We start from the raw sequence: 16,717 nt of genomic DNA, 5'->3' as shown, positions 1-16,717 counted from the left end.
ACCACCGCACCATAAGCCTGATGTCTCACACACTTAAATTGTTTTTGAAGATCATCCATAAACGCATTTACCAAATACTTGATATGGATATTAAAAAAACCCAATTTGGATTCCGTAGATGCGTAGGTACCCGTGAAGGTCTCTTTGCATTCAACTTACTAATTCAGAGATGCTAGGATGTGAACCAAGATATGTACGTTTTCATAGATTACAACAAGGCTTTCGATAACGTCCACCACAAAGAGCTAATGGACGTCCTCAAAGCAAAACAATTACAATACAATGACCTTCGAATTATAACAAAATCTATATTATAAACAGCAGGTACACATACGCATTAGTGAACACACTTCAAAAAAGTTTGAAATTAAAAGAGAAGTGCGATAGGAGTGTGTATTTTCACCACTACTATTCAATGCATACTCTGAAGAAATTATGAAAAGAGTTTTGAAGGAGAAACAGCAGGAATAAAGGTTAACTGAACACCAATTAACAACATTAGATATGCGGACGATACTATCATAATAGCAGACAACCTACAAGACCTTTAAAAGCTAGTGAATATAGTTGAGTATGGAGAAAAATATGGATTATCAATAAATATTAAGAAAACTAAATTTATGAGGATATCAAAAACCCAAAATAATGTTGAAATCCTGACAATTAACGGTAAAACTTTAGAACAAGTTGAAAACTACAATTATCTTGGCACAATAATTAATCACACAAACGATTACTCCAAAGAAATCAAAGTTCGAATAGAGAAAGCACGAACAAACTTCAATAAAATGAGAAAGGTACATTGTGCAAGAGAACTGAAATTAGACTTGAGAGTTAGGCTGTCAAGGTGTTATATTTTCTCGACTCTCCTTTACGATATAGAAGCATGGACATTTAACGCGTGACTACTAAAAAGTTGAAAGCATTTGAACTGTGGGTGAATAGTTCTTCCCAAACCCTTCTTTCAGTGCGTCATAGTTAATCGAATTCTCTCTAACACATTAAGCTAAAAGTGACAGAAAAAAAACGTGAGTCTGTGATTATTATACATAGAACTTTTTATCGTAAAGCTAATTCTACTTACGGGTGTATAATTGGTTGGAGTTTAGAATTCGCTAAATAGATATCCAATCGATGATGCGCATAAATATAATTTGACGCAGAAGGTCTCGATCTTGGCAGTACTTTCACAACGTCAACTGATAAAATAATTGTAATTCCAGGTTAGTATTATCAGACATTTTACACTGAAAATTTAATTTTGTATTTATTGTCATAAAAATATTTTAAATATGCCGAGATATATCGAGAAAGAACAAAGACTAATATTAAAATTATTAAATTATTTTCAATTAGTAAAAGAGGGATTACGATCCTGCAACTGTCAAATTTAACTAAAATGGCATGCAATAATTCTCGACATTCTTAAAATCCTATATTATGTCAAAATTAGTGACGCACTGAAAGAAGGGTTTGGGATAGACTGTATAGAAGAATCCTGAAGATATCATGGACCAAGCATGTAATAAACAACGAAGTCATGAGAAGAGTCAACAAAAGGATGGAAATATTGGAAACCATCAAGACACGAAAGCTGAAATACCTGGGGCATGTTATGCATAATGAAAGATATAACATACTTCAATTAATTATACAGGGGAAGTGTAGGAAGGAGAAGAATCTCACGGTTGCGTAACTTGAGGGAATGGTACGGATGCACTTTAAACGAACTATTCAAAGCGGAAGCATCTAAGCTCAGAATAGCCATGATGATTGCCAACCTCCGTCGTGGAGATGGCCCGTAAAGAAGAAGTAGGAAAGTTTTTGCAAGAATTCAGCGGTCTTTATTTATGCGAATGTTGTGTGTATGTAGAAACGAGTGATCTTTACACAATGAAATTGTGGTAGATTTGGCTTTGGATTTTGGACTTTTTTATTACGTGCGTGAAATAAACATATTTAAAAGCTAACGCAATTTTTTCTACTTGAAATAATTGTGTATTTCAACTAATTAAATAGTAAAATAGATTGTACACCATTTTCACATTAATTTATTTATTTTAATTATTTTCCTACAGTAGCTACATTTCATAAAAAGAAATCATTGGTTACTCAAAGCAAACTGGTACAAAAAATTCCTATTAACTTATTCTATTTAAAAAAAAAACAGTTTGTCCTACAGGATCCAAATAATAGCATTCTTAAAAATGTTCTGAAACTGTTTTCTTGTGGCATGTCTCGTAAATAGCAGATATAAAAACTCTGTAACCTCAGTTAAAACTTATCCTGGAGCAGATGTTAACTCAGACCACGATGTGTTAGTTGCTGACGTGAAAATAAAATTAAAAAGAATTGAAACAACAACCAAAAATTAATGTAAGAATGCTAAAAAACGAAGAAATAAAAAACGAAATAAAAAATAATGTGAATGTTAATATGCAAAAAACACAAACTGACAACAAACAAATTATGGATGTAAATCAAAAGTGGTATAATATAAAAAACACATTAGTGAAACCAGCTCAAGAAAGTTTGATACAACATAGGTCAGAGGCTAAAAAACAGTGGATGACAGAAGAAATACTATTACAGATGGAAGAAAGAAGGAAATAAAAAGGAAAAGATCTACAGAAGTATAAAGAAATACAACGAAGAATTAAGGAAAAAATCAAAACAGCTAATGAAATCTATTTGATGAAACAATGTAAAGAGATAGAAGAACTAGAAACAAAATACGATATGAGAAATATGCACAAAAAAATAAGAGAAGTGACTGGAATGGGACGAAATAGACAGCAAGGACACATAAAAGACAAAAAAGAGGTACTACTAATAGATTTACCAGAGAAATTAAGACGATGGGAGGAGTACGTTAGAAAACTTTTCCAAGATGAAAGAGGTGAAATGCAGAAAATACAAGAATTAAATCCTTTAGAGAGACAGAAGATCATGATAGATGAAATCAAAAATGCTATTGTTGTGAATTTATTAAAAGGTTCAATATTTATAACACTTACGGATTTAATTTATTTCTTTATTTATATTAACTTATCTGACAATAATTTATTAATATCCGTACGTAACAAATTCGCGAGCGCGGGTGTTCAGAATTAACTGTTCCTTCCAAATAAAATGTCCTTTATATATGCCATTGCCTTTACGCTAGAATCATCGAACAGCCTTCTCGATTAGCGGCGAAATTATAACGGTAAGGCAAACGGGTATTTTTACATCGGCTCGACCGTTTCTGGAAGGTCCCTTCAGGTAAATTTCTGCCGGCTAATAGAATACTCTCGTAAAATCTAAAAACAGAACAGCATTAGTCATAATATTTACGGTTATTTTAGGCCAGGATAATTATCGTAACATTGCCCCCCTCTTAAAAGATGGTTCCTCCTGGAACCTTGTCGGGACTGAAACCGGAACTGTATGCTGGTATCGGCAACTGGACCCTCTTTTACAACTTCCAGTTGTATAAAAATGACAAGGGACGGTTTTCTCTCCGCACCAGTAACTATGCGGATTGCAACAGACTAACACCTGGACTTCGGTGTCTTTAAAGATCTCCTCCACCATATTTCGGATAACCCTCCAATCTAATTGGCGGCACTCCAACTTTGGCATGGCTAACTTTTGCACGTCGGACTCTAGTACGTGCTCTCTCAATTGAAGTAAGGCTTCCCACACATCTCGGTAGGTAGGTTGGTCACGGGCAGTGTCTTTTGTTACCAGGTAGAAAAGGTAACGTGATGCATCTTGGAGTTTCAAGGTTTTACCGGGAGCTGGCACCTGGCATTGAAGTTCTGCAACTCGACCAAACTTCCTTCGAAAGACGGATGCCAACCCTGGTGCGTCTTTGATACTGGCCGGGATGGTAAGGGCCAGCGAGTAGTCATCGGGGAGCGCGAGTAGATCTTGCTTTTCTTCAGTGGTAACACCATGTCTTGCTTTACCGGTACCTCCATAGGCACCCATGAATTCCTCAAACGTGAGGTCAGACACGTCTTGGACTTGGTTTACTTCCACTTCTTCATCTACGTCGTGGTCACCTTCGAAAGACGCCAGCCGGTTATGGTGTACTATCATCGGCTTTCCCCTCGGAATCTTGCTTATTCGGTAGATGACATCGTTGATCTTCTCCATGATGAGGTATGGACCTTCCCAAAACTGCTGCAATTTGGGAGAACAACCTTTTCGCTTCTTGGGATTATACAGCCATACTTTGTCGTTCTTCTTAAAGCAACCCTTTTCGGCTTGTGTATCGTACCGTTTCTTCATTCGGTCGCTAGCGATCTGAAGGTGGGAACGGACCAACTCATGTACATCGTCCATTCTTCTTCGTAATTCGATCACATAATCTTCACCTGCTACATCTTCTCCAGGTCGACACCCAAATTCTAGATCACAAGGTAGTCGCATTTCGCGTCCGAATAGGACTCTGGCTGGTGTCTGGCCCGTTGATTCGTTAACAGCAGATCTGTAGGCCATTGTGAAGAACGGAAGGTATTGGTCCCAGTCTCGCTGATGATCGGACACCATCTTTGTCAAATACTTGCCAACTGTCCTATTCATTCGTTCTACCATACCATCCGATTGCGGATGATACGCGGTAGTTCTTGTTTTCTTCATGCCTAGTCTATCACATATTCCTTGGAATAGATCACTTTCAAAGTTCCTGCCTTGGTCACTATGGATCTCCAAAGGCACTCCAAATCGGCTGATATATTCTTGGATCAACTTATCTGCAACGGTGGCGGCCTTCTGGTCTGGAAGTGCATAAATCTCGACCCACTTAGTGAAGTAATCCATTACTACCAACATGTACTTGCCCCCATTTTCACTTTCTGGAAATGGCCCTGCAATGTCCAAAGCTATTCTTTCAAACGGGCTTCCAACATTATATTGTCTCATAGGAGCTCTCCTTTTCCGGTGAGGCCCGTTACTCGTAGCACAAATAGTACATTTCTTACACCAGTCTTTTACGTCGTCGGAACTGTTCATCCAATAAAACCGTTCCCGAATTCGCTGAAGGGTTTTCCTTACACCAAAATGCCCTCCCGATGGACTGTCGTGTAACTGACGAAGTACTTCGGCTATTCTGCTCTTTGGGATCACCAACTGTCTTCTTTTCTCTGAACCGTCATCATTTTCCAGGACTCGTTTGAGCAAGCCATCTTCGATGATAAATGAGTCCCACTGGGCCCAATACGTCTTAACTACTGAGCATAGGTTTGATATTTCCTGCCAAGGTGGTCGACGGTTTTCCTCTTTCCATTTTCGGATTTTCTGTATAACTGGATCTCTCTCTTGTTCTTCCCTTATCTTAGTAGGCGTCCAGTCGTCGTTGACAATCGTCGTTCTTAGCACTGCTGCTTCCTTGGATTCCGTTTTGTTGCAGTGGGAACACTCTGCGGGGCATGGCCTTCTGGAAAGAGAATCAGCATTTCTGTGGCTAACTCCGGCTCGGTGCTCAATCTTAAAATCGTATTCTTGAAGTCGTTCGATCCACCTGGCTATCTGACCCTCTGGATTCTTAAACTGCATCAACCACTTAAGGGCGGCATGGTCGGTTCGGATTAAAAACTTCCTTCCATAGAGGTATTGATAGAAGTGCTCTACTGATTTAACTACTGCTAGAAGTTCTCTTCTCGTGACGCAATAATTCCGCTCAGGTTTTGAAAGAACTTTACTAAAATATCCGAGGACTCGTTCCTGTCCTCCTTGAATCTGAGACAGCACTCCTCCAATTCCCACATTACTTGCATCCGTATCTAAGATGAACTCTCCTTCTGGCAGTGGATACCCCAAAATTGGTGCTGTTATTAAATGCTTTTTCAACGTTTCAAAGGCATTTTGGCAGTCTATATCCCAGCGGTATTCTCTTGCTTCCTCTGTAAGTCGCGTTAATGGCTTAGCGATATCTGCAAACTTCTTAATAAACCTCCGGTAGTAAGTACATAGTCCAAGAAAACTTCTCACTTGATGTTTGTCAGTTGGTTTTGGCCATTCCTTAATGGAATCGATTTTTCCCTTATCCACGGCCACTCCTTCTTTACTGACTATATGACCCAGATAATTGACTTTACCTTGAAATAGCTGGCACTTCTTGGGGTTTAGCATCAATAGGGCAGCTTTAAGTCGATTAAAAACGTTTTCTAAATTCCTCAAATGATCTTCGAATGTCTCCCCCAAGACGATTATGTCATCTAAATAAACCAGGCATGTTTTCCAAGATAACCCTCTCAACACATTTTCCATAAGCCTCTCAAATGTCGCAGGAGCATTACAAAGTCCAAATGGCATAACGTTGAATTGCCACAATCCAGATCCTGTGGTGAAGGCTGTCTTTTCTTTATCGACTGGGTCCATTTCTACCTGCCAGTATCCAGACTTCAAATCTAAAGTAGAAAACAATTTACTTCCAGCCAATGTGTCCAATGTGTCATCGATCCGAGGCAGAGGATAACTATCTTTCTTGGTAACGTTGTTCAGCAAACGGTAATCCACACAGAACCTCGTCGTTCCGTCTTTCTTCTTAACCAGGACCACCGGAGAGACCCATGGGCTCGTAGAAGGTTCTATCACCCCGTCTTTCTTCATTTCCTGAACAATCGTTTCAGCTTCCTCTCTTGTCGTCTGTGGTAATCGTCGAGCTGTTTGACGAATTGGCTTAGCATTACCAGTATCAATTTTATGCTTAACAACGGTAGTTCTTCCCGTCTTTCCTCCTTTCGGTACGAAAATATCACGATACTGCCGAAGAAATTCCCTTAATTTCCTTTTCTCCATCTGATTTAGAGACTGTCCTGCAACTGCAACCATTTGGTCGAATTTGTCGTTGGAATTATCAGATGTTGTCGCCTGACGGATTATGGATGTCACAGGTACACAAGTTCCTACCTTTGTCTCTTTCTTGATGGTCACTGGGTAGTCGTTGACATTGATAAGTCTCACAGGAATTTCTTTAGCCGAAGTCACCAATTCCTTTCCAATTATGATTCCACGGCCAACCTCATCGTCGTGGTTCCAAGGCTCCATCATAACAGGTCTCCCTTCGTCCACAATTCCCTGTAGCCGCGCTACTATGATCGTTTCGCTTCTCGCAGGCACGACTGTATCTTCTTTAATGGCTGCTTGCACAGTGTTGTCATTATGTGGATGGAGAAATACTTCCTCGTTGCCAACTTTGATTACCTTATTCTTAAAATCCAATTGGAATCCATGCATATTCATTACGTCCATTCCTAATATAACATCCTCTTCGATGTCAGCAACTATAACAGTATGGACAAACTTTTCTGCTCCAATTCCCAATTGTACCTGGATTTCTCCATGAATGTTGGCATTTTCACCTGTAGCGGTCCGAAGTCGCAACCTCGTTGGTAACAGTTTCTTTCGGCTGTTTATAACTGTCGGGCGTATAATGGTTCTGGTCGCTCCGGTATCCACCAACAACGTATGCTTTTTACCATTTATGTCTCCATCTACATATACACTATCTTCACGACATTTCAAAGAAGCTATTAGTATGAGAGGGTCTTTGGAAAAGTTTTGGGTCGAAGCTGCCCCCCTAAGGCTGACCCGTTCTAGTTTTCCTGATGGTGAGTTTCTTGATTTGCGTCGTACCTAGGGTGTTTACAGGAGCTTCGTACGTGTCCTATTTCGCCACAATTCCAGCATCTGATGGTCTTCGTTTTCTTATATGTCATGCTTTTCATCATATTAACGAGCTGGTCAAGTTTATCTTCATCTCCTTCCTCTTTTACAGTCCTAACTTTACTGTACCCGCCAGAGGCCTGCGTAGCTGACTCGTATTCGAGGGCGGCGGATAAGACATCAACCAGCGTCTTGTGACGAGCTAATCGTAGTGTTCTCTGCATTTCATGATCACGAAGACCATCAATAAACGTTTGAACGGCCAATTTTTCCATCATGTCTTCGGGAGCTGTTGGATAAGCATATCGTACCAATCTGGCAATATCTACCTCATATTCTTGAAGAGCCTCCTCTTTCTTCTGTCTACGATTTTTAAGCTGTGACTGATATACATGCTCCAAATGTTCGTGGCCATATCGCATATTTAGCCTCTTCTTGAGTTGTTCGAAATCATCGGTCTCCTCTACGGCTATGGTCTGCAGCACATCTAAGGCATCTCCTCGAAGAGCGATAGTCAGGTTTACAGCCTTTTCTTTTTCAGACCATCCATTCGCTCTTGCGGCTGATTCGAACTGTTTCATGTAGTTGTTCCATGATGATTTTCCGTCGAAAGTTGGGACTTTAACATGCATAGAACCTCCACTTCCTTCAAATTTCGGCCGTGTCTGCAACTTACATTTCGTCTCGTCTTCTTTTATCTCCACTGTAATCGGATTGTTACCTCTCTCTGCTGTCCCTGTTTCCTCCATCTTCTTTTCCATCTCTTTCCATATCTTTTCTTCGAAGGCCAACATATCGGCAGCAACTTGGTTTTTTAACGAAGATATTCTATCGTCCAGGGCAGACATCTCAGAAGTGACTTTAGAGATTTCCGAAGAGATGTTAGCAGAGACTTTGCTTTCCAGCGAAGAAATCTCGTTAGAAACTTTGTCTTCCAACGAAGCGATGTCGCCGGAAACTTTGGCTACATCAGAAGAAACTTTCGAAATATCGTCAGAAACTTTGTTCTCTAATGATGCGATGTCACCAGAAATTTTCGAAATCGACGAGAGGACAGCATCATGTTTGTCTTCAAATATATAAGTCTCTGAATCTAGTCCTTCTTCTAGCAAAGCGTTCTTTAGTCGTTGGACTAACTCAGCCTTTTTTCCGGTAGAAGCTAATTCTCTGTCTTCAAGATGTCTTCTTAAATTCGTCACTGTCAGCTCATAAATCGTAGCCATTTTCACAATTTATTTTATATTCACTTGTATTATTATTATAAGTCTAATTTATGTTCGATCTCACTCTGACACCATTTGTTGTGAATTTATTAAAAGGTTCAATATTTATAACACTTACGGATTTAATTTATTTCTTTATTTATATTAACTTATCTGACAATAATTTATTAATATCCGTACGTAACAAATTCGCGAGCGCGGGTGTTCAGAATTAACTGTTCCTTCCAAATAAAATGTCCTTTATATATGCCATTGCCTTTACGCTAGAATCATCGAACAGCCTTCTCGATTAGCGGCGAAATTATAACGGTAAGGCAAACGGGTATTTTTACATCGGCCCGACCGTTTCTGGAAGGTCCCTTCAGGTAAATTTCTGCCGGCTAATAGAATACTCTCGTAAAATCTAAAAACAGAACAGCATTAGTCATAATATTTACGGTTATTTTAGGCCAGGATAATTATCGTAACACTATCAAAAACTCTAAAGACAATAAGGCAGCTGAATTAGATGAAATACCAGTAGAACTGTTAAAACTGGTGGAAGATGTTAACTTGGAAGTATTGGCAGATTTATTCAACACGGTGTACGATACGGGAATAATACCACAAGAGTGGTTGAAGTCAGCATTTATAACCATCCCTAAAAAACAAGCAGCAAAAGAGTGCTCTGATTATCGAATACTGAGCCTCATGAGTCATACTTTAAAAGTACTGCTGAAAGTAATACATAAGAGAATATACGAAAGGCTAGAGGAGGATATTAGTGAGACGCAGTTCGGGTTCCGAAATGGAATGAGTACTCGAGAAGGACTATTTGCCATCAACATATTGATTCAGCGATGTCGAGATGTAAACGCTGATCTACGTTTGTGATTCGTTGACTCGATAAAGTAAGACACGAAAAACTAATATCAATACTTATGAACAAGCGCATTGACAGTAAAATCATAAATATAGTGCAAACATTATATTGGAACCAAAGTAAAAGAGTTTGTCTATTTTATAGCAATGTAAGCTGGTCACATTTTGTCAACAATTTTTCAATCGTCTAAAAATGCCACTGGCAATAATTTATACTCTATAGTACCTTTTGCCTTGTGTTCTTCATTTATTTTGTATACTAATTTGTTGTGTATTGTTTAATTGTTCCATATTATATCCTAAAGCCAAAATAGCATTCGAATTGTTGTAGTTTTATAAAGTTTCTTAAAGAGTATATTTTTTAAGAAACGCCAGTAGTAGTACTCGAACAAGACCGAGGTCTATACGAGGTATCTGCATCTATACGTCTTCTCAGGTTACTACCTTGTTAACCAATTACTGTTGAGCGTCCATCTCTGAGCACACCAATTAATATATGATTATTGCCTTTTTATACCATAACAACATAGATGATAACAAGGTATTTTATTGTGATGTATTCGGTTTTTAATCATTTTTACCTGATTTTTATTAAGATATGATTTTGTGACATGTATCTGTTTTGTAATGTTATGTATCCATTAGCTTATGGCACATATTAAGATAAGACTTAGTCATAAATCTGCATAAAAATTTTTTAGGGTTAATAATGGCTCAACAAGAAGATAGTGTAAAAAACTATTATTACGATGATAACGCATCATGGCTTCTACCACGAGAAAAAATTTTTAATCCTCCACCGCTATTAGTTTTTCATCCCTTTCAAAAAAAGTTATCTCGGGTAATTTAATAAAACTATTAGTAGATGCACCGTAGCTTCAACAAAATCGACTACACACAAAATTATTCAACGCTGTAAGCAGATAACGAATATATATATATATATATATATATATATATATATATATATATATATATATATATATATATATATATATATATATATATATATATGTATCGCTTGAAATGGTGGAGAATTTCTTGCATATAAAGCGAGCTCCACTATTTTCCTACACGTATTTCGAGGTGTTTCACCTCTCATTAAGCAGGTTTAAGGAGACGAGGAGTTCTCTACACACGAGCCTCTAGGTTTATCCTTTTATCGAGAAGATTTGTAATAGCTCGAATTGATATAAAATTACTTGGTGACTTAGGTGAACTGCGATTCCAAGCTAACTGCTAGCTATTGGACGATGCTAGGAATAACCTTTTCTTCTGACAATCCAATGCAATCGTCAACATTAAAATGAAAATTTTAATGTATTTATCTCTATGTAACGCTTGCAAAAGATAGTGTTTTGCAAGGGATAAAAAAATAAAAAGAAGTTGAAGGGATAATAGAAGAAATAAAACTGCAATACATCATACATATAGTTCGGTGAGGACAATACGGCATCAGCCGGCTCATAATTCAACACAAAATAGATGGCAGAAGTTTGGAAAAAAGACGAATACATGAGAACCTAATATAAGAGAATTGTATTGTTGCTGTTTAATACATCCCGTTTAAGGAGTTGCTTTGAAATTTAAGGTGGCCATGATTAGTTTCAATCTCTCTAACGGAAAGAACATTTGAAGAGGAAGACGGCGTTTCGTATCTAATAAATAACTTGCACACGTGTATTTGCTAAATGTTAATCATTAACTTATGTTTTAATATCTTGTGTGTATTCGATCTCATATAAAGAAACAACAGTAGACCACTAGTAGATCAAAAAAATTCGTACCATTCATTAAATTTAGAATTTTATGTTACACTAATCATTAAATAATAAACTGGTCTGTCATAAAAAAAAAGACGTGTAAACTAAATTGTCCTCAAATTTTTAAAAATGGGACAGTATCCCTCATTCCGGCAAATCTTAAAAAATCGAAAAAATGTACAACGTATGTCTATATCACCGCAAAATTACACCGTTGTAACACCATTTTAATTTAACTAAGATATAAAAATATAGTTCTATAAAACATTCTCTTTTATTTAGATAACTTTATTTAAATAATTATAAACTTTAAATTTAAGCTCCTTCAAGCTATGTTCATAATCAACACAAATTTTCTAAATGTAATAATAGTCTTAAATTTTCTAAATAATTTTTTAAAATTTTTAAAAAAAATTTTTATTTTACTGTTTTGACAGCCAAAAAAAATAAATATGAACTCTTATTTTGATTATACAAAACTGAAATTTTTTAAAAAAACTCGTATGCTGCTCGTTGTATATTTTATTCTAATAAAAAATTTGTTGTACAAATTTTTGAATCTTCCTTTTTAACAAACTCTACAATAAAAATTTAAAAAAACTTGTCTAGAAAGTTTCCGATTTCAAAATTGAATCGTCAGAAAGTTAAAGCAATTTTTAACCGTCGTGCGAGTAGCGCGCAACCTCGTTTATACAAAGTGCGCAAGGAAAATGATTTCATCTTCATGAGAAATTCATAACCCTTTGATAGTTGGTGAAATTTGGTAAAAATATAAAAAAAAATGATCCTTTTTAATAATTTTTGGCAAGAATACGATTTTTACCCACAATACTATATTATATTTTCGTGTAAAAATACTTCTTTTTAAAATATATTTCATTTTTTGCAGAAATCTCCATAGTATTTTATATCAAAATTAGAAAGCTCTAGTTCTTTCGTTTTTTGAATAACTCTGAATTTCTCTGTTTAATCTGACAGGAAAATACATACTGTGCTTCTTAGCAACTAATGTTTGTCAATCTATTACGATTATTTAAATTACCATAAGCAGTGTTTCTTCTGTATATTTATTTATTTGTATATTTAATAAGATGCAATTTTTACTTCTTCTTTTTCGTGTGCCTCATCCTTTAACGACATTGTCGATTAACACGGCACATTTTACTCTATCTGCAGAAGTTCTGAAGAGTTCTATTGTTGCTTTTCCACTCCACTGTTTTAAATTTTTCAACCAGGACGTACATTGTGTCCCCGGTCCACTTTTTCTATAAGAAAATGTAATAAAATAGAGGATTCCATAAGAAAAAATATAACTTTGATACGCCGCAATTTATTGGGATATCCTGTGTATTTCAAAATAATTTTAAAATGCAGCTTTTATCAACGTACAATCTATTTATGTAAAAACTTTCAAATCTTTTACCCTTTCGCTATAATCTTCCATCCCGTTAGTGGTAACTCACCCTGTATTTATTATATAATATATGCACTACCTAATAAAATCATTACATCTTATTTAAGTACCTACTTGTACATTTTCTAAAGAGCTTCCATTTTTTTTAATTATGCTTTCTTACTTTACTCTTTATTTGAGCATTACTAAGTTCAATAAAAAAATTTTTACAGAAAATTTTAAAGGCAATTACCTATTTTGAAAAGCTAAATAAATACAATATAAACTGAATATACAGCAACAGCATAAAAGAATTTTCAAAATTTACCATACCTATCAGCAATTGCTATTGAAAAGCATAGCTTTTTAATTTTTGTGTTGTACCTACTTTATGACTTGTCGTAGACTTAATTTTTAATCGATACCTACATAGGTTTTTGTGCTAATTTATATTTTATTTTTTTTTTTAGGATGTATTTTAAGTGTCACCAAAAAACTTCCTACACTATTAGAATACAACGACGCCGCACATTGGGAACTTCCTAAAGATTTAGTGGTAGTGGTGGAAAATCATTCAAGCAAACATTACGACAACCCCAGCTTCGTCGCTTCAGTCACAGATGGCGCTACGGCGGAACCTGAATAGCCATTGTATAATATAGAATTATTCAGTGAAAATTACAAAGTTTCTGTAAATAGTATAATAGTACATAAGAACATTATCATACGTTCTTTGTAATTCTGTTTTTGTTAAAATAATATTTATATTTATGTCTACCTTTTAAATTAAATTTTCCAACCCATAATAAGTTATATCCAGACATCCAGACATCTATAGAGAAAGTAAAAATCTTTCTGAAATAGTGTGCAAACTACATGTATTTTGGTTTCATATTATGAACTGTTATAATATATTATGCACTAACACGATTTTTTGGGATGAAAAATAATATTCAATGATTATTTAATTTCTTACAAAGTATAATTCAATGATTTTGTACAAAAAAATAAGGTTAAGGGATAATGAAGTAGGGACATAGGTAACTTGTTTTCAATGAGGGAATTCTTACAAAATACATTTGTCTTTTGGCATACGTTCAAAATACATGGATACCAATAGAAAATGATATGCACTCGACTTTACTATATAATAAAAATAACAGTTAGGGGAGGGTAGTACACAATGAGACAAAAAACACATTTTTATGTCTGACATTGACATTTTTGAATTTGTCTAAAAACTGAGTTAACCAGGCATCAATATGATTATTTCCTCAATATAATCTGAAATAAATATTCCCTCATGAGTGAAGAAACAAAATCTATGATTATTTTGCTAACCGTCTACATCTGTCTCATTGTGTACGATTGGTGGTACACAATGAGTCAAGTGGTGGTACACAATGAGTCAAGTGGTATTATTTCAATAATTTGTTAAATTAAATACATAGAGTGTAGTTTTTATTATTAAAAATAACAATTTTACATTTACAATAGAAAAACTGAAACGAAAGAAAATTTTAACGGATCTTAATACTGTCAAACTTTACATCAAATTTGAACTAAGATGCAAGACGCTTGTTTTTTTGATCTACATTTTTTGGTTTTGGTAGAATTGATACAATGTCTGACCTAGCTACTGCAGCAATGTCTTCAACTAAGGGAAAAATAAAGCAGCCTTGAAGCTTACCACTTTTTCTTAAAAATTACACTTTAAATTCATTATCGTCTAATGTCTTGAGAACTTTAGCAACATAAAATATATTGTTTTTAAATTTCACTAATACAAAATTATCAATGGAAATTTCTGTACTAGCATCAATGTCATAATCGTCTTCCAACTGTAAATTTTCACATTCATCGCCAGAAGAATCATCGTAATTTATTAGTTCTTCACCCTCCTCGGATGAAGTGCTATCACTTCTTCTATTTTTTTTCGGCTTTGGTGTTGAGCCGCTTACCTTATTTAAATTGGCCCTAATTCGTTTATTATTCTGAGGAGTCATTTTTTTGGTTGTTGCTTGTAGTTTTAACTGATCCAAGTCAGGTGTGTTAGTTAAAATTGCACTCTTTTTAGTTTTCCTTGCCTTTACACCTTTTCTCTTTTCTGCTTTTGGAAATCCTTTAAACTCATGAGGGGCGATGAAAGAACTTGAATTCGCAGATGATACTATTAACTTAGTTTTGAGACATTATCGGTGTTTCAGGTGTCCTTGGCGGGGATACTTCTTGATTTTCAGGTGTCTTCGATGAGGATAATATAACTTGATTGGAGAGCACACTAAACATTTCTGTCGACTCTGGTTGTGGATTTGGCTGTTCAGTTTTATTTGGTCTATCAGTCACAGAACTGCCAATGAAGTCAGCTTCAGAAAAAATGTCTCTATTAAGGGGAAAAATTCCCGTTTTATTAAAACCTGACAGAATATTAGTAGGTGTTAATGCTTTCATATGTGCCTCTCCTACACATTGTGCGATCTGGTATATTGAAATAGGTTTACCAGGATGGTTCAGCAACCATGAGTCTATAGCAGCATTGTAATACGCTTTAAAGGGAGAGAAAATTGAAACATCAAGGGGTTGCAGTTTGTTACTACAATGTGGAGGCAGAGTCAGTATGATTACACCATTATCCTTTGCCAGTTGAACAACTTGATATGTTACGTGACTCTAATGATTGTCGTAGATCAGTATGGAAGGGTTTTCAATTGAACTGTTGCTAAACTTAATGAAATGTTTTATAACGTCAACAAACAGCTCGTTATTCATCCATCCACTTGGATTTGCCAAACCCAGTGTGCCAGGTGGAGCTCCTTGTGTCATATGCTCCTTATAATATTTCCTTGGAAAAACCATAACAGGAGGTAGAAACGTACCATTCGCACATACAATTACACATGTAGTAATAAGAATACCCCTTTCACCGCTAGTACAACTATTCAGCTGTTTTACACCTTTCTCCGCTACGACTTTCTTAGGTTTCTGCACTGTTGTTGTACTAGTCTCATCAAGGTTATATATCCTGATATTAGACACAGCTGATGGATATCTAGAATAAACGGCATGTAAATTGTTGAAGAACTTATTGACATTGTGTGGATTAAATGATGTTAATCTTGATAAACTGCAACCCTCTGGTTGACGTATACTGAGGTTCCCACGTCTATTTAAAAATGAACGGAACCATTGGAGTCCAGCTATTTTACCTTTGATCCAATTAGTTGGAACAAGAATATTGTTTTTAATTGCCATGTCATATGCTACCTTTCGTGCTTGATTGGTTGTTAATCCGTAGCTCATTTTGCTACAAGTTTTGATATAGTCACACAGAGAAATTTCCTGTTCCTCTGTAAACACACGTCGTACAGCATAATTGGGTTCCATTCGATCATCATCTGGATTAGTACGTTTTTTTACGACATATCTTTGTAATGTCTGAAATTTTACTCCGTGTTCAACGGCATCAATTCTTAATGATTTTCCGTCCAAAACATCTTGTACGGCACTTGTCATATCATCGGAGCTGAATGTCGCTCGACTCCTTGGTTTTTCTTTGCGCACCATGTCTGTAACAAACATAATAAACTTTCATTCTACTTATACAACATATAATTATAGCATAAACACTTGGTACAAATTTTAGTAGTACACAATGGGACAGTCTCATTGTGTACTATCACCCGGTGTCTCATTGTGTACCAAGTAGCATTGTTGTAAACAAATGCAAATAATCATATTTAATTTTTAGTTTTGAGGCATGACTATTTGAGGTTATACTAACTTAACTGTGGTATTCCACGCATACACTTGCAAATTGATAC

The 16,717-nt window shown here is 35.9% G+C and overlaps 1 protein-coding gene across 1 annotated transcript in view; it reads left to right on the top strand.

The window, feature by feature from the left end:
• The window catches only part of Rh50 (Rhesus blood group-associated glycoprotein Rh50), a 200,400-nt gene extending 186,733 nt beyond the window's left edge, over window positions 1-13,667 (top strand). Inside the window, exon 7 of the mRNA XM_072527024.1 lies at window positions 13,367-13,667. Coding sequence (XP_072383125.1) covers window positions 13,367-13,542 — 176 coding nt within the window. The 3' untranslated portion in view covers window positions 13,543-13,667. The remainder of the gene's footprint in view (window positions 1-13,366) is intronic.
• The last annotated feature ends 3,050 nt before the right edge of the window (window positions 13,668-16,717 follow it).

The sequence above is a fragment of the Diabrotica undecimpunctata genome, chromosome 3 (assembly GCF_040954645.1).
Source record: "Diabrotica undecimpunctata isolate CICGRU chromosome 3, icDiaUnde3, whole genome shotgun sequence".
NCBI classification, from domain to species: domain Eukaryota; kingdom Metazoa; phylum Arthropoda; class Insecta; order Coleoptera; family Chrysomelidae; genus Diabrotica; species Diabrotica undecimpunctata.
The sequence above is the reverse complement of the archived record's forward strand: the minus strand, read 5'-3'. Positions and strand labels throughout refer to the sequence as shown.